Source organism: Ciconia boyciana, chromosome 21 (genome assembly GCF_034638445.1).
Source record: "Ciconia boyciana chromosome 21, ASM3463844v1, whole genome shotgun sequence".
In the NCBI taxonomy this organism is placed as follows: domain Eukaryota; kingdom Metazoa; phylum Chordata; class Aves; order Ciconiiformes; family Ciconiidae; genus Ciconia; species Ciconia boyciana.
The window spans coordinates 5623436-5641107 of record NC_132954.1 but is presented as its reverse complement, the minus strand read 5'-3'; the positions used below and the strand labels follow the sequence as shown (position 1 = coordinate 5641107).

Here is a 17672-nt window from a genome sequence, read left to right as displayed (position 1 = left end):
GCGGGTCCACCTTCCCGAGTTAAGCAACCCTCCCCTGAGGTGGGTGGGAGGAAAGGGACATTTAAAGCAGCTGACACGCAGACCCTCTCAAGGCAGCCGTCCCCATCCCGCAAGCAAAGGAAATGAGAACACCCGACACAGGCAGAGACTCTGTAGAATTCCTTTAATTGCTGTTAACTGCAAGTCTGTAAAAGGTTTGGAGAAAGTCATCGTTACAAAACTACCAGCTGTTAGAATTGTTCCTGGTTTTCACCCCAGCTAGAAAAGGCTCAGGGAGATGCAGAATAGTTGAGAACAGAGAATATTGCACAGACAACCAAACGGTTAATTCGACTAAAGAAAAAAAAAAAAGTGACACAGATGAGAGCACTGCACCCTCAGAGCTCTGCCGCAGGCCCAGGGATCCAGCCGCAACTCATACCATCAAACCCCAAGGGAACACAGCCCCGAGCCCCCCGCCCCGACACCCCCACTGGTGTCACCTACCCACAACAGGTTTTCCTGCTACAGCTGAATTTGAGCCCAGGACAGGGTGAGGCTGTGGCACATTTCAGAGGCTCTGCCGGGCCCAGCGACACCAAGCATGAGGGGAGCTGTAGCTCAGTCCCTGGCCTTCATGGGTTTTGCAGGACAGACACGCTCTCCTATAAGCACCTGAAGTCACCACCAATCCACCTGTGTGGGCAGCTGCATCTGAGAATCTCCCCAAAGGAGGGAGGGGGGGAACCCAAAACCAAAACCCCAACTCCTCCAAGTGGAGCTAGGTTAACACTATCCAAAACCAGAAGGAAACCCACAGCTCCAATGACGCCGCCCTGGAAGGGGCGGAAGGACAAAGGTAGCAGGTATAAAACCACTACCCGAAAGGCCAGAGACGGCACCGAGGGCTCCGTCCCTTCAGGACAACTGTGTATCACCAACATCCACCAAGGAGCATCTCATGACATTAGAAGAGAACTGCCCCAAAAAGAGAGGCCGCGGGTCCAAGGGAAGCATTGCAAGCAGTCACAGGGGGCTTAAGTGAAGGAACCTAAGTGAGCACAGCAAAGCTTGTGACGCTGGTGGCCGTGAGGCCTGCCACGGGTGGGACATGAGGGGAGTCGGATGAGCGGACAGACACAGCCTCAGCCAACAGGTACCACGGTGCTTGGGCGCTTCTGCCTCCCCCCAGGCTGGGAGAGGGAAGGGCCGAGCCTCGGTGCCAAGGCGGAGGTTAAAAGTGGTCAGTGGGCCAGACTGGGGCTTTGCGAGGGCTGAACCAGGCACCACAATGGAGGGGTTCTGCTCCCAGGGTGACCCAAATCACTGCCTGCCCAGAAGGGATCAAGTAAGAGCAAGCCACAAGTACTTTGCTTGGAGAATTTAACTAGTAGTACACAAAACCCAGTAGAGGAAGGCAGTGCAGCTGCAAAGGGGGAAGCAGCAGGCCTTGGCTCTTAGAGGAGCTGCTGTTCTTGCAGCAGGAAACAGGAGTTTCCATTAGAAAAAGCTTCCAAGACGAAAAGCCAGGCAGAAGCTCAGGGTTTGGCAGGGAGTTTGGCTCCTTCCAGCACGGCCCGGCTTTGGGTCAAAGCCACAAGCCAACTGCCTTTCTTTGCAGCAACGAGCGGCACAGCAGAAGGGACTTCTACTGCAGCACCTCCAGCCCCGGCCGCCCCCTGCACAGGGGCTTTCTCCAGGGGTGGCCTGGCCAGCAGCGCAGAGCAGTGAGTGAGCGGGCACAGCTTGCATCCAAGAGCTTTTGAACTGCTGTACTGTAGATTACACGCGCACACACAAGCAAACAATCAGCCAGCTGGCAGTCTGGCGGCACCAAGCAATCCTGCCAGGTGTCCGAGTGCCCAGCTCGCCCCGGGGACCCCTCGCTGCATCGCATCTGCCTCTACCCGACACTTTCGGGGCAGTCAGTTTTGGCTTGGCCGGTCTCTAGGACCTACTGAGAAGATGGGCTCCCTAGCAGCTAAGTGTACGAGTGAACTCCTGCTTCCTCCTCCTCCAGGTCTGAAGGGGTCACTTGAGTTGCCCACAGGATTTAGCAGGAATGAAACTCCTCCAGCCTGGAACTGCAATCCCCAGCACAGTTACACACAAAGGAACAGCCGGTCTGTAACTTAATTCACATTCGATGGTGGAAATGAGCCTGTGACACACACTGGAAGCAGTCGCTTTATTCCCAGTCTTCCCACTCTTCATCTTCCAGCTGCAAACAAGAGTAATATCCCTCAGTTTGTTTCTGTAACTCAACAGCCATCTGTCAACAGATCCTCCTGCCAGGGGACCTGAGTCAGCACAAAGCCTGACATATCCTCACGCTCCCACACCCTCGCAACAGGGATTTGCTTGCTCTGCTCCCCTTGGGGAACTTGCACACTCATCCCTCTTTAAGCACATCCAAACAGCCACTCTCTGCTCCAGCTAACACCCATGACTCCCACGGTGAGATCCCAAGCTAAGCCTGTGTCCTCAAAGAGCAAGTCACGCCTTTGAGAAGCCTCCTGCGAGCTGCTCTAGGCAGGCAGCTGCCCGCCGCAGCGCTGCCCTTCCCGGCCAGCAGCAGCCACGTCTCGCCAAAACATGCCGCACAGCCTCGGCTCCAGCACAGGGGCTGGAAGTGGAGCTCAAGCTGAGGGATTTGCCCTCTTGCTCTGAGGCACTGCAGTCTCTCTCCACCTCCCAGGGGAAACACTCAGCAACGGCAGAGCTCAGGCAGCATCACCCCAAGGAGTTGCTGATGGTTTCTGGGAGCAATCTTCTTGCCTATTTGAGTGAGCACCTCCCCTCGACTCACCTCCCCAGACACTTCCACCTTTGAGAGCGCCAGCTGCACCTCCTCTTCAGTCATGTCCAAATCAAAGTCCTTTTCCCAGTCCTCGCTGATATCAGTGCTGGAGCCTGTAACCACAAACATCACCACAGAGCCATCAGAGCTGCACATGCTCTCCAGACACTCTGGCCAAAACACACAGCTGCCCAAGCAGGCCCACAAAACCCTGGCATTCATGAGGCTCCGATCTACCGCAGCCTGCCTGAGGAGAGAAAGCCTCCCGCGTTCCCAAGAGCAGGCTGTCAGCTCGCTAACTTGCAGCAAGGGCTGGTTCAGGACAAGTGGGAGAGGTGAATGCTGAAACGTGTTCTCCTCTGGCCTGGGAGAACAAGGGTGTGTCACGCTTCAGTCACACAGAAAACACGAGAGATAAGGGATGACAGGAGCGGCTTAGATATGGGGACTGTCATACTCCCAAACAGAACGAACAACCTCCTGTGGCAGAGGAGTGGCAGGGACGCTCCTAGGGGCAACACGCAGTGGGAAGGAAACACCACATTCCCTACACAGACCACAGCCTTGCCCCGGCACCCAGCAGGCCAGGAAGCAAAGTTCTACCCTGATCAGCTGACAGACTTTTGATTTCTAATTCTGATTTGATTCTGCTCAACACAGACACAGTTCATGACATTTGGCCATCTTGCTGGATCTTCGGTTACTTCCAGTGGCTTTATAATCCTATAACCAACATAATCATTATTCTGGGAGACCTGCAGCAGGCTCTGCTGAAGGCAGAACCCCTGCAATGGAAGATTTGTAAATAGCGTCAGCCAGAGCTGCGACACGTCCCTCCTCAGGGTCCTGGAGGAGTCTCGCCCTCCGTTCTCCTGAGGGAGCACCAAGAACGGGGCTCAGGAGAGGGCTCAGGCCAGAGCCAGCTGTGGCACCGGCCCAGCCGCCTGCTGAGAGCAGATTGTCACCGTCTGATGTGACCAACTTGACCCTGCCCATAAGGATTTGCTTCCACTTTAGTTTGGCCATTAGACAGTCTTTGGATCTAACCTTCCTGGGTGATTTTGGCAAAATCCCTTTTCTCCTCCCCCACCATCACAAAGTCAGAACCCTTTCCTCAAAAGCTGCCACCCCCAGCAGAAGGTTTCCAGGCCCTGTGCTGGCCCCCCCACGCACCTTTTTTGCCGTTGTTGGAGGGAGTGGATTTCCCACTATCCGAGTTCAGCTCAAAGACTCGTAGATCTGTCGGTCCTTCCTCTTTCAGAGTCTCTGTCCTGCCCTGGGCTTTGCTCTCCACCTCTTTGAGCTCTGTAACAGCCGGTTGCTCTGAGGATGCTGCTGACTCCCGGGCAGGTGCAGAAAGATGACCAGGTTGTTCTGGGGGCTTTGGCAGGGAGCTCTGCTCTTCTGAGGTGGCCTCCAGCAGCCTCTGAGAGAGGTCTCCAGTCCCAGCTGGTTGCGCTCCAGTCTGTAGCTGCGCAGCAGGCACAGAGGCAGGGTTTGCAATCTGAGTCACAAGGGAGATGCTCTCACTGCTCTCAGAGGGGCTCCCCTCTGCTGGGGCCGGCTCTGGAGGGAGGACGGCCCAGCTTTCCTCTGAGGGTCCCTTGTGAGCAGTGGGGTGGCTTCCCTCCAGGGCTGCAGGAGCAGATTCTTTCTCTGCTGCTTCTGGAAATTTCACGTTTGCACAAGGCAGGGGTGACATCCCCAAGAACTCCTCTGTAGGAAGGCAGAAGAGAAGCAAGAGATGTTTCAGCAAGCGCACTGGCAGCTGACAGTGCAGCAGGGTTGGCTGCAGCTGGGCTGGGAGCTGAATTTGTGGGAGCGAGGAGGAGCCACCACCCTCTCTAACTGAGACCTGCCAAGGTCTGCACGAGCCCTCCCACAGATCCCCAACCATCTGACCCACCTTCATCCTCTTCCCAGCCTGGCTCCTCTTGGTGAATGCTCTGCTCCGCTCGCTGCTTCAGAGCCTCCCTCCGGGCTTCATCCTGCAGGGAATTCAGTGTCAGCCCTGACTCACATCTCCAGTCCTTTCTTCCTCCAGGCATTTAAGCGTCAGTGACAACAAGGACACAGACAAGGCAGCCCAGATCCCTGCTTTTCCAGGAAAAGTATCTTCTGCCTCTTTGGTCTGCATTAGAGACCTCCTTGGCTGGAGTGCCCGCCCGCTGGGGGAGACACCCAGCTCCTGACCTACCTGCTCCAGGCGATGCACTTTATAGAAGTAGCGCTGCCAGAATTCAGAATGGGAAACAGCCACTGGGACCTGGGAGCGACATGGGAACCACCATGAGTCACTTCAAAGGCAGGACTGCCGTTGCTGCCTTGCTCCCCTCTACTCCCGAGCCTTGCAGCTACCCTCATAACCTGCACAAGGCACCTGCATTTTCAGGTGCACAGACTTGGGACCAAGCCTCAGGTACGCACCGGCAGATGCTCAGACACACATCAGCTACAGAGGAACTTCTGTTCCAGGCTCGTGACAAACAAGCAGGGAAGAAGAATACAATATGCTGCCTAATATCCCCCTGCCAGTTTACCAAGGTCCACAGTCCTTTCTGCCACCAACTCCAGGGCCCAAGCAGCTCAGGGCTTCCCTGCACCATACCCCAAGTCAGAACTTGCCCACTACAGGAGTCAGACAGGGCCTTACCATTTTGGTGTAGAGAGCCCGGATGGAAGGGCTGGTTGCCAGCAGCTCTGCGATCTCCCCTTTCTTCTCCTCTAGGTTAAACTGAGAGAGCCAGGCCTCAAGGAGCTCAGCAGGGCCTGTACAGGACAAGCGCAGACATAACAGTGCTTGGCACAAATAGGGCACGAACAATTTTGGGAAGTTTAATTGGAAAAATACTATGAACCAGACTAGCCGAGGTGAGCAAGGGGCAAAGGAGGGAGATATGGGTCTCTGAGCCCACCCCACGTTGCGGGTCCTCTGTCAGCACAAAGCCACACAGCACCAGCTGTAGCGGCAGTTTAAACTGACCCAGCAAACTCTCAGTCTAAGCTAGTCCCCAATGCAACAGACAGATCTGCTCTCCATAAACGGTGACCCCATCTACAGCCAAGCCAGCAGGCCCACTGGCGAAAGGCTCTGGGCAATTCAGGATGGCCCACAGACCCCACGCAAGGGCCAGCTTGGCTCGGCAGCACCGCCAAGCCCCCCCGTACCATCAGGTTCGTTGCAGTAGGTGGCTGGATCTGACTGGAGGCTGTAGAGGCGAGCCTGGAGGAGAAGACACACAGGGCAGAGCTGTCAGTGGAGGGGCAGCAGCAGAGCCCCGAGAGGACAGGGCTCGGGACTTCACATCCCGGAGAGAAGCTCAGGGAACGGGGCACTCACCTTGGCGCTGTCATAGGGCTCTGTGGTACCTGTGGGTGTTGCCATCAGTGTTATGACATCGCAGTCAATGGTCTTATCTGGCGAGGGAGCAAATGTGTCCGAGATGACACCCAGGAAGTCAGAGAGCCCTTTCCTCACCTTTTCAGTTGCACCTGAGGAACCTTCTGTCCTCTTGAACAGAAAAAGCAGCACAGTGTAAGTAACAGTACCTGCGGCAGCAGGACAAGTCTCAGTCCTTTCTGGACAGGTTCCTTTAAGGAAGCAGGATGTCTCTCCCTTCAAAGAAGTGCTAATGAGGCGATTGTGTGGCCAGGGCTGGGCTACAAGAAGGGCGTGGTGGCAGGCACTAGCCTTAGGTGGCGGTGGGGCAGGCAGGCCTTGTAATAGGTTTGTCGGGAACTGAACCTAGGCTTTGACGGGAAGGACACAGCCGGGTTTGAGAACTGGCTGGTTTGGGGGTTGGACTGTCACAGCGGCAGCTGTGCAGGACTAAGGCTGACAGCTTGTGCAGAGATCCGATGTCACACTACAGCGACACTGCCTGTATCCCACCTACGTGGCACAGTGGGAGAGGGAAAGCACAGGGAACTTGTCTCCACTCGTCTCCAGAGGTTCCTCACCACTACAGCAAGGAAATGCCACACAGTGCTCAGCACCAAATCTGCACCGGGGAGAAAGTCTGAAACCTGAAGCTCATGGTTATACGTTGGGGTTTGTTCAGAGGATCATGTCCTCAGAGGCTATTCACCCCCCGCTTTGCTTTCTGCAACAAGAACCCCCGCTCTCTTGCTCCTATACTCACTGCCAGCTTGTCCTTGACCACACTGGCCGTAGCAGCGATAGTGCAGGCTGTGTCATGCTGCACTACTTGAGTGAACTCAGCCAGGTCCCGTTTCATGAATTCCAAAGCTTCTGTGGACTGTAAGAAGATGACAAATAGATTGTGTAATCTTTTTGCTCTCCACAAAGCCACAGTCACTCTAGGAACACCTGGCATGTTACAAAGATTAAAGTGCAAGAGCCTTTAACCCAGCTGAGCCCTTACCCCAAATCGTGCAATGGGTAAGACCGTAATAACCAGGTTAACAACGGGATACAGCTATGCCCAAAACACATTACAGTGAGGTTTTTTTAAGCTAAGATAAGAAAAATACAGGTTAGGAAAAGCCTTGTTCTGAGTTTTGTGTATGATTAACATAAGCAATGCTGTCACAGGCAGGAAATTACACCTCAGAAAGCGATGCTGCAAGCACATGCCCTCCCTGATTTTCACATCAACAGAGCCCAACGCTGCTCCCCTGAGCCATAAGATCCCAGCGCAGCGGTCAGGTCCCCAGCTCCCGGAGTTACAACGAATACATCCGAACTCCCTCTACGCGTACCGACCGGTGCCCTTCCCGGGGTCACGGGCTGCGCTACAGCCGCACGCCCTCGCTGGGCGTCAGGCGGTCGCTAAGGCCAGGCTCCGAAGGGATCAGAGCCGTCGCTGACAAAGCCGCTGTCGCGGCTCCAGCCCAGCCAGCGCCGCAGCCCGCAGGGAGCGCGGTGCAGTGCTCGCAGGGATCCGGCCAGCGCTGCGGCTCCCTCAGCCCGCCGATCGCTGGGCAGCGGGTCCCGGGGCCGCCCCGCAGGCCCGGCCCGCCGGCTCCTACCTTCTCCTTGACGGCTTGGTAGCTCTGCTGCAGCCAGCTCCGCCACCAGCCCGCGTCCTCCCTGCCACGGACACGCGCGTCAGGCAGGCTTGACCCCAGCCCACAGCCCACAGCCCCACCACGGCACGGCACGGCCCGGCCCGGCCCAGCCCGGCCCGGCCCGGCCCGGCCCAGCCCAGCGCCCTGCCCGCACCAGGCCCCACCGCGCTGTCCCCCGAGGCCTGCCCCTCTCCCGCCACCCCAGGCCTGGGCCTGGGCCTGGGCCTGGGCCCGACCCCTTCCCTGCCGGGCCCGGCCCCGGCCCCGCCACCGCCCCCTCAGCGGTGCCGAACTCACCCCTCCGCCATCTTGGCGGCCTGACGTCACCAATATTTACCGACCCCTCACCCCGCAGGCCCCGCCCCCGTGGGCCGTGACTCCCGGCTAACGTCACTTCCTCCTCCTCCTCCTCCTCCTCCTCCTCCTCCCGGGAGGGCGGCCGGTGCTACGGCGGCCGGGCGGGAGCGGAGGTGAGCGGCGGCGAGCGGCCCTCAGCGGAGGCGCGTTCCGGGGGACGCCCGGTACCGGGAAGGAAGAACCTTGGCGCAGCGGCAACGCCGCCTGGGGGCGGGGAAGGGCCGGGGGTCTGCGCGGCGGCGGGGAGGTGGCGCGGCCGCCTCCGGCTCCCGGTCTCCAGAAGTTACCCGCGGCTCTGGGGAGAGGCTGGCGGGAGGCGGCGGGTCCGGGAGCTCCGCGGGAGCCCTCCCGCTGACGGTGCCTTCTCGTTGACTCTGGCAGCGCGGAGAGGCGGCGGCGGGAGCGATGGAGATGCAGTCGTACTACACCAAGCTCTTGGGAGAGCTCAACGAGCAACGCAAGAGGGACTTCTTCTGCGACTGCAGCATTATCGTGGAGGGGAGGATCTTCAAAGCGCACAAGAACATTTTATTCGCCAACAGCGGCTATTTCCGAGCCCTGCTGATTCACTACATCCAAGACAGCGGACGCCACAGCACCGCCTCTCTGGACATTGTCACCTCGGAGGCCTTCTCCATCATCCTAGATTTCCTTTATTCCGGGAAGCTAGATCTCTGTGGGGAAAATGTTATTGAGGTGATGTCTGCGGCTAGCTATTTGCAGATGACCGATGTGGTCAACTTCTGCAAAATGTATATAAGGTCGTCGTTAGATATTTGCAGGAAAATAGAGAGAGAAGCCGCTTTCTATCAGGCCGATAGCGGGAGCGCTGGTTCTGCGAGAGAGGGCACCTCCTACAGCTCCAAGAGCCAGTGCTCTGCCTCTGCCTCTTCCCTGCAGGAAAAGGAAAGGATTTCGGATTGCCAGAGAGATCCTCCCTGCGGTGAATGCAGCAGCTGCCATCCCCTGGAGCTTGTGGTCAGAGACCCTGTAAGCAGCGACTCTCCGGACGAGGTTAATTCTTCGCTGCCCAAGGGGGTGGAACCCAAAGTGGAGTTTGACTCGGATGAAGTAGAGGTAGAAGTGGGTGAACGGCTGCCGCAGTATCCGACTCCGTTGTCCCTCGAGCAGATGGAAGAGGGGCTGCACGGCGGGCAGGCGATGGACCTGGCCTGCAATAACTATCATATGAAACAATTCCTAGAGGCCCTGTTGCGCAACAGCTCGGCTCAGAGAAAGGATGATGTGGTTCATCACTTTGTCCGGGGCTTTGAGGGTAGGCCAGAGGACGCAGGGGTAGCCATGAGTTCCATGATGGACATTCACAGCGACTGGTATGGTGAGGACACAGGTGAGAGGATGCGAGGGGGGTGTAGTCTGTATAATTGAGGAGGAAACGGCTTAGTTGTGCGACTTCCTTTGTTATTCTCGTTCTTGTTCAGGAATATATTGCTGAATATTATGCCGTAGCGAAATAAACTATTGTTCTGGACTTCAAAAGAAAGCTGTACTCGTTTATTCAGTGCAGCACTTGGGAGGTAAGTATTTCTAACAGCTTTTACAGTCTCTTTGAAACAGATCCTGGAGCTTGGTGTTGGTGACACTGCTTTAATAAACAATCTCACTTGGGACCTTATTGAATGGCAGGCGAATTTTTAAAAAGAATCTTCCTCTCATAGTGTTAGTGTTATAAAGAGCAATCGGAAAGATAAGTTGAGCTGCCACAAGAGGGATCTGCTGTAGAACCTGACAGACCAGAAGTAGCTTACTCCACGGGAGCTCCTGCCAGCGCATCAGTTGCTGGATGATAGTCTGTTTGCTCTTACTTACTTTGAACTTCAAAAGGGCAGAAATCGGTTTTATTCAGTACTGAGTGATACCTAGAAATTCTTTTAAGAGCACTGAAAGCTTTAAACTCTGTGGTGTTGCATAAAGACAAGACATAACTTTTACCTCTAGAGGCAGACTCGCTTTTCAGCTGCTGGTCACCTGAGGTTCCGCTGCTTTCCCAAGCCCAGCGCCTGTTGGGATGTCTCCCGACAGCAGGAATGTCTCCTAGCAGCAGCGTCAGGGACCTGGAGAAGAAGGTCACCTCCATACGCATTTCTCCTGAAGTGGACAATAAGGATTTGGGCATTTTATCTGCTTATGGTAATGTTGGCGCACAACTTGCCTCATCCAAACTGCCTTACGAAGATGGGAGGTGGCTCTGACAAATGCTACAAGTGCCATAGCTGTTCAGGATGTGACAAATGCAGTAACGGTGTGGGCAACAGACAGGAAATCTTTCACTTACTATTCTAGTCTAGATAGCAAGCTTACATTCATGTCATTTCCAGCTCAAGCATACCTGTGTGATCTTAAAGCCAATAAAAGCAATATATTCTCTCACTGCCTTAAAATAAGGAATCTGATAAAATCACAAACCCAGCCTTACAATCACCAAAAGACTAATGTTATCAGAACAGGGTGCTGTCACCAGATCATGCCTATGGTTTTTGACGTGTAGCAAGAGCATCTAACACACAAACTTTGCTTACTTTTTTTCCCTCTTAAAACCTTCAGACTATTAATGTATCATTAAAAGAGAAATGCTTCTAGAATTTGATAGGGAACATCAGGTGTTAGGACAACGTATTAAAAATGTTAATGGTAGATGATGTGCTTTAAATAGGAGTGGGGCAAAAACCCCAAACCTTGCATCCAGTTATGTTTCTCTGCTAAAACAGAACATTGTAAGCATTTAGTAGAATGGGAGTATCTCTTCTCAGCTTTTAGTGCTCCTGCTAGCTTAGCATTTTCACAAGACACCAGGAATGAGAAATACAAATTCCTGATGAAAGAATGGTTTTCTCGTGCATTCAGGCTGACGGATGAGGTAAATGCCACTCTCTTTCAAGTGTCCACATCTGTTCCAGTCGTCCTGGTTCCCTTTACAGCTGATGGAGGGTGAATGGGCACCTCTAGAGAGCCTGGAAGCAAGGCAGGGCTAAGAACTGCTTTTCTTTTTTTAAACGGAGCTCTAAGTGTCCAGCAGGGATTAGCAATACCTTGTGAAGGTCCAAAACTGGATGAGATGAAATTCACTTGATAGCCTTGATAGCCACACGTTAATGCTAGATACTCCTTTTTTTGAGACTTTGGTGTAACTGTTAAAGAGCTCAAGGCTTGATATGCAAACACTTTCCTGACTCAGTACCTGAAACAGGGAGAACTAATCTTTTAGTATAACATCTCAACCTTTATGCCAGAAAGGAAGCTCATATCTGGGCTGATGCTGAAAAACTTGGCAATACCCATGTTTATGTAAAATGTGATCTTCAAATTTAATTCTCTATTTTTGCATCTCAGTTAATGAATTACCTATTACTTGTGTGCATATAGTCTGATTTTAGAAAAAGTAAAATATCATCAGCAAATGTATTGGAGTCCTTCATCTTGTTATTTCCAATAGAAAGGCTAAAGTGAATGGCAGCAGAAACAAGCGCTTGTATTTTTAGGTGGGTTCCCCACATCTAAATTTATGCACGTTGTAAAAGCATGTGGGAAAGATTGCACTACTACCTGTAATTTGTGTCAAAGATTTTAGTTTCTAATGCTGTTTTTAACACTAATGGTATCTTTAAAAAAAAAAAAAAGAAAGTAGGAGACTTTCTGTGGCTGAGACAGTGCGGAGACCCCACTGCACTAAAAGCAAATCTTTGGCACTTAATTAAATGGCTTCTTAAAATAAAATTAATTTGTTTTTCTGTTGTGAGCCAACTCCCTTAGAGTATCAGCTCTGTAAGTATAGGCAAGCTGATTTTCAAGGGACTTGATCATCTGCAGCTGCATGAATGTCTTCTGAAATTGCACAACCTACAGAAAGTCCAGGTAAGCCAAATACAGGAAGAGGGGAAAGTCGATGATCTTGACTCAGATTCGCAGCAAGGAGGATAAGAAGCCAACATAGCTAACATTGGTGAACTGCCTAATCTAATGCACTGTGTTTTCTTTCAAAAGGTGATGTGTTAGTTGTGCCAATCAAGCTTCACAAATGTCCGTTCTGTCCCTACACGGCTAAACAGAAAGGAATACTAAAACGGCACATTCGCTCTCACACAGGTGAGAGACCCTACCCCTGTGAGACGTGCGGGAAACGTTTCACTCGGCAGGAGCACCTTCGGAGTCACGCTTTGAGTGTAAGTTTGAAAGATATCTACCAGTAAATTTTAAAAAGTTTTTGGCATTTCCCAATCGTGTTTCCCAAAATATGTTGGACAAAATGATTGTTGCCAAGGTGAGATAAACTTTTGTAAGAATAAGTTTAAGCCACTGTATATACACTGACAGTTTTTCAGAATTAGAAACCAAATCAGCTCTTAGAAATTCTTAAAGTTCTTCAGTGGCAAGGCTTATTTTAATTTTTAGCTGCTGGCTTCTTTTTGGGTTGGAGGGGAATTATGTGAACTCGTTAGTACTTATGTAGCCCAAATCTTTGTCACTGGAAATGTGATGGGATCATCTGTCCTTTAGCTTAAGCGTAGATGTTTTTCTGTTCTAGGAATATATGCAAACCAGCACCTCAGAAAGAGCTGAAGCAAGAAGGCAGATTGCCTTTTTTACTGTAGTGTTTTATTTTTAACTTCAGGTGCACCGATCAAACAAGCCAATTATCTGTAAAGGTTGCAGGAGAACATTCACAAGTAGCCTGTCTCAAGGATTACGACGCTTTGGCTTGTGCGACAGCTGCACCTGCGTGACCACTACCCACGAGGACTCGATGCCCATTAACCTCAGCCTAATGGAAGCTTCATCAGAAGGCCAAGAGAAAGGTGATGCTGATAACGATTGGCCCATATATGTGGAGTCCGGAGAGGAAAATGATCCAGCTGATGATGATGATGCTGATGGTGATGACAAGCAGGAAATCCACAGGAGCTTATCAGACCGAGAAACGCTTATGTAGCAGTGAGAGGAGAGTGGGAGCATTTAAAGTGTCTCCCTGGCAGTGGTCGGTGTGCAACAGAAAACTGTGTATTTGCCCAATTAGTGAGACTGTGCTGGTTTTTATTATTCCTTTTTTTAATAGAAGAGTGGGGAGAATTGGAATTTTTAATACTTTTAAGTTTTCAGTGCTGTGCACCAGAAATCTGTGAAGAATCTTCTGTCTGGGGTTCACAGAGGTTGTACTTGAGCAATTTCCAGTGGTGTCTCTGCCTCCTAGTTTTGATTTTGCAGGTGGAACATCTCTGTTTTGTTTTGATAACAGGTTTCATCAAATAATGCTGTTGTGGTCCTTAATCCCTGATCTGAAAGGGGCACCGTCGTCTCTCTGAAGATTACATTTAAAAAAATGTAGTTTTCATCCATTACCTTGGACTTTTCTAAACTAAGTTGTGATCCTTCTGTATTAGGGACAGTATTATCTAAATTGTAAACCTTAAGTGTTTGCTTAGACTGGATTTGACCTGGAAACCAGGGCAGACAAACCGGGATAACAAAAATATGCTGCTGCTGAAAGCATAGACAGTAAGAATAAGTATATTTCACGTGTCCTTAATTGCAGGTATTTAGAGAAGAAGCTTCTCTTTCTGAATTTTTTACTGCATCTTCCTCTCTTAAGAGCTCGGACTACAGATTGTCAGATGTGTCTTTAATGTCATTTAGACATTAGTAGTCTTGGCTTAAGAAATACTAAGCACACATTATGGTGTCTAGTGTCCTGGTCTCTCAGTTTAGACTAAGTGAACTGCCCAATCTTCTTCAGCTTTTTACAGTAGAAGTTAAAAGCTGTCAGCCAGGTTACTTGGGAATTCTGATTCTGGTAGATTAAATAGCCAGATTCACAGCTGGTGTAGCTGAGGGGCAGCTAAATATCTGAGCTATGCATATAAAACAGCTCTTAATACCCTTTTTGAAGCAATTGGGTAGGAAATCTCAGAAATTTTTACTAGCCTCTTTGTATGCAAATCCTTTTCTTTCTCTTTTACTATGTTTTCTTTTAGTCTTTGGTGATCCTTCTCGTGGTTTATGTTGTTGTGTGAATTTATCCAAGTACTGTTTAGTTTTGATTTGTTTTTTTTTAACTTCAGTGTGGACCTCATGTTTCGTTGCTGGGATAGATAAAGGTTGGCTTTCAAAAGAGGTGAGATTTTTTTTTTTTTTTACCTTTCCAGTACCAAGTTGATATAAGCTATCAAAAATCAAGCTGGGAAGCTTTAGAAGAAAACGCACCACCAACAGAAAGTCTGTTTGTTATGGGTAACCTACTGTTTCCTAACAAAGAGACAAAACTGAAATATACTGTGAAATAAGACTGTTAATGCTTCTTTACTATGTTGTTCATAAGAGTTACATGAAAAGGCAAATTGTATGAGTCTTTTCTAGCTGGAGTAAGTGCTAGATCAGAAGCCTGTAGACAGGCATGGCTGACAAAGAATGAGCAGTTCCTCCCACTTAACAAGACAGTGCTTCTTGAGGTATTTATTGTAAAGAACCTAAAAAACGAAGAGCCCTCTGATTTAACCAGGGTTTTTTTTGCATACCTTGTGCTTTTATTTTACATACTGAAAAAGAACAATTCAGCTTCTCTGTCTGCTTCATCCTACAGTGAAACAGTAGTCCTATAGTGGCATCACAATTTACTTGTGAGCGGTGATTCTGCTGTCACAAATGCGGTTAAGAATTCCTTGCCAGATCAGCTAGGATGAGGAAAGAAGAAACAAGCTGCTTTTTAAACAAGTCACTTTACTGGTGATTCCTGAAAACAGCAGAAGGTAGAGAGACTTGTTTTGAAATGGTCTGGTCTAAGTTTTTGATGCGTGCCACCTTTGCAAGAAGATACCGGCATCACGTGTTACATTTATTTTCTATAACTTAAGTTGCATAAGCTTTCAGTAGTCCCTATTCCAGGTCATCTGTAATTTGAGTTTGCAATAGCTGAACAGTATCATAGTGACACACATCATCATAGAAAAATCTCACTGGGACAAGATCTTTAAAAAATTCAGGGCTCTATAGCCCCTATTTTAGTCATCTAAATTAAGGCCATCAAAGAGACAACTCATGTAGATGCCGGATTTGGAGCTGAGCTCCTCTGAAAATGCTGGTGTGGGTTTGGGTCCTTAGCACTTTTGAAAATCTGAGCAAAACATGGGCTTGTAAATCTTGCTGGCACATTTGAAAATGCCACCTCCAGCCTACCAGGGCTAGTCTTTTGGACTGCTACTCTATTTTTGTTGAGTCCATCCAACATCAATTTTTTTGGTGTCTGCTTATCTGATAAAGGACAGACTTCTGCACGTGAGAACACCTGAAAAAGTCGTGGATTATCTGTGTTTGTTGGGAGACTAACTCGCTAATGAAAGTGGGGTAAGAATGTAAATAGGGATCCAAAATTATATTTAGTGACCAGGCATCCCAATTTCGGGTCATTCTAGTGTGAAGATGCCACCTCATTGTAAATATTGGTAGAAGCCACTAGACAGGGAACATCAGCTGAGCATGGTTCTGGCTAGTGTGCCATAATTAAACTGTCAGAAGATTCAGCTTCTCACACGGCTGAGCTGTGCTGAGGTGCGGGCTAGCTAACTCTGAAACTGCAAAGACATTCAGAGTAGGGAAAATTAACCTCTTGCGAAAGTCTGTATGTAATAAGAGCTGCAGGAATGACTGCAGAGACCTTTGGCGATTTTACTTCAACCTGCTTTCTTTGGTCTTAGAGATTGTTCTTGTGTGTCTTGTGCATAGAGAATGGAGCTGTGTTAAGGTTTGTGTAACACTGGGTAAGGGGTGTGGGTGGGGGGTACGCCGTTCATGTTCCAGATTGAAAGTGACCACCAAAATCGGTGTTTCCTGTTGAACTGTCATATTGTGCTGCTTTGTTTTCAGTGGAGTCCTTCAGCCTTTGTATTTAGAAGAGGATGTAGATTATCCACATTCTTGTGACCAGATGTTCATGTAAATCTGTTTGCTGTGCTTTCCACTTAGTTTTTGGATGTTTTTCCTGAAATCTTCCATTGTAGATCCAGCCTCTACAAGCTTTGAGAAAATGACGTAGCTGTTTTAAAATATTCATATGGTGCTTAATGAAGAATCAAAAATAATGTTTTTAGGAAAGTTATTTCTAATATAATCTCTTTCTCAAAGTTTTTTAAAGGCCATGCAGACTACATATCTTGAAGTCTTAGCTCTACGTAATTGACTTTGTTTAGGAGTATACGTTTTAACGTACTTTTGCACATAATTGCACTGTGTTTCCCTGAAGGAGTACATGCTGCACTGGTATTCGTAGTGCATTTAACCTCTTGGTGCAAGACCTTGTAGATCTTCCAAATGTGGTTGTTTAATTTACTGATGTTTTGTAAGGCAGTTTCATAACTGAAGTCCTTTAGTCTAGTTTAAATGACAAATTCTTATAAACCAAACCTTATTTGTAGAAGTGACTTAACTATATCTGTGGATCTTGGAGCATTCTGGAGCTTTTTGATTGTCTAGAAAATAAAACTCTCTGAGAGGGTTGCTTTGAATTTTTACCGTTCAAAAGTTGACTGAGTAAACCTGAGAGTGTCTAGATTAAGACTCACATTTCAATCTCTGGGAATTAAAAAATAATATTTCCATTTCTGGTGACAGACACTTTGCAAGCAAGAATCAGATTCTTGGTAGGAAAGGATTAAAGGGATACTGTCAACTTAAAACCCAGCCAGCTGGTTATTTTTTAGAAATTTTTTTATATTATTAACACTACCTTTGTTTCATTACCGGTTTTTGTAGCTTTATAATCATCTTAACTTTTTAAACTCTTTTTAAAGCTTTTCATTTTTCATGCTGGGTGAGAAAAATCCATGCAGCTGGGAAGCAGTCACTGCTCCGAGCTAGAAGAAACCACTGTCAAATGCCTACAGTGAAATGCATGCGGGCGAGGGGCTGGGGGGAACAGACTCCCAAATATTCTTTCTAGATAATTTTGAATTATATTGGATATTTCACAAACAAACTTCTTTAAACCTGCTTTTACAGACTATGATATTTACAACTTGTATTTACCTGTTGATTTAGAATATCCTGAATCAATGAAGAATGTAATAACCCCTTCTTTCTTTTCACTGTTTTCATTCAAACAGTGTAATCTGTTCACTTTTATTTTATTGGGATCTTTAGGTTTATATATTTTTGTTCCAGAAGTGCCTGGGAATTATTAATCTTTCAAAGCTTGTTTATTTTTTTTAAACATGAAAACATTTTTGTTAGTACTAAAGATTTTTGGATCCAACTTAAGTCGACAGTGCCCTTTAACATGCACATAAAAATTGCATTTCTTCTCTTAAAGGCCACTGTTAACATGTCAACCAAGTGACTGAAGGCAGTCTGTTTTTTGCCTTTTGTTGGATTGTTTGAAATTCAGATTTTCTACGTGTCTAGAAATATTAGTAACGTGTATTAGAATATAAAGGGCATGAAGTTGTTAAAACCTTGCCAGTGGCTCCGTTTATACACGTACGTGTGGTGTGCATGCCCACAC

At 48.9% G+C, this 17672-nt stretch overlaps 2 protein-coding genes across 3 annotated transcripts; one reads left to right on the top strand and one right to left on the bottom strand.

Annotated features, from left to right (window-relative positions):
- Positions 1 to 920: 920 nt before the first annotated feature.
- BSDC1 (BSD domain containing 1) lies at positions 921 to 8133 on the bottom strand. Its single transcript, XM_072885480.1, has 11 exons — positions 8108 to 8133; positions 7772 to 7832; positions 6922 to 7038; positions 6120 to 6290; positions 5948 to 6002; positions 5433 to 5548; positions 4977 to 5045; positions 4686 to 4767; positions 3953 to 4495; positions 2789 to 2892; positions 921 to 2200 (listed from the first exon to the last, which is right to left on the bottom strand). The coding sequence occupies exons 1-11, from the start codon at positions 8116 to 8118 to the stop codon at positions 2168 to 2170; spliced, it is 1362 nt and encodes a 453-aa protein (XP_072741581.1). The 5' UTR covers positions 8119 to 8133; the 3' UTR covers positions 921 to 2167.
- A 72-nt stretch (positions 8134 to 8205) lies between these two features.
- Positions 8206 to 15930, top strand: ZBTB8B (zinc finger and BTB domain containing 8B). 2 transcript variants are annotated; one of them, XM_072885479.1, is made up of 5 exons: positions 8206 to 8280; positions 8549 to 9518; positions 12170 to 12348; positions 12798 to 12981; positions 14242 to 15930. In XM_072885479.1, exons 2-5 carry the CDS (start codon positions 8573 to 8575, stop codon positions 14334 to 14336), a joined length of 1404 nt encoding a protein of 467 aa, XP_072741580.1. In that variant the 5' UTR covers positions 8206 to 8280; positions 8549 to 8572; the 3' UTR covers positions 14337 to 15930. The 2 variants fall into 2 exon arrangements, with proteins under 2 accessions (XP_072741580.1, XP_072741579.1); XM_072885478.1 differs by having other exon boundaries at positions 12798 to 14283.
- Positions 15931 to 17672: the final 1742 nt, after the last annotated feature.

What these genes read in the sequence shown, in the direction of transcription:
- BSDC1 (XM_072885480.1), bottom strand. An exon ending in ACCAAGCCGTCAAGGAGAAG is followed by an intron (nt 7,039 to 7,771) that starts GTAGGAGCCGGC and finishes ATCTTCTTACAG; the next exon opens with TCCACAGAAGCTTTGGAATT. An exon ending in GGGCTCTCTACACCAAAATG is followed by an intron (nt 5,046 to 5,432) that starts GTAAGGCCCTGT and finishes TGTCGCTCCCAG; the next exon opens with GTCCCAGTGGCTGTTTCCCA.
- ZBTB8B (XM_072885478.1), top strand. Translation starts at nt 8,573, where the DNA reads ATGGAGATGCAGTCGTACTACACCAAGCTCTTGGGAGAGCTCAACGAG. An exon ending in CTGGTATGGTGAGGACACAG is followed by an intron (nt 9,519 to 12,169) that starts GTGAGAGGATGC and finishes TTCTTTCAAAAG; the next exon opens with GTGATGTGTTAGTTGTGCCA. An exon ending in TTCGGAGTCACGCTTTGAGT is followed by an intron (nt 12,349 to 12,797) that starts GTAAGTTTGAAA and finishes TTTTAACTTCAG; the next exon opens with GTGCACCGATCAAACAAGCC.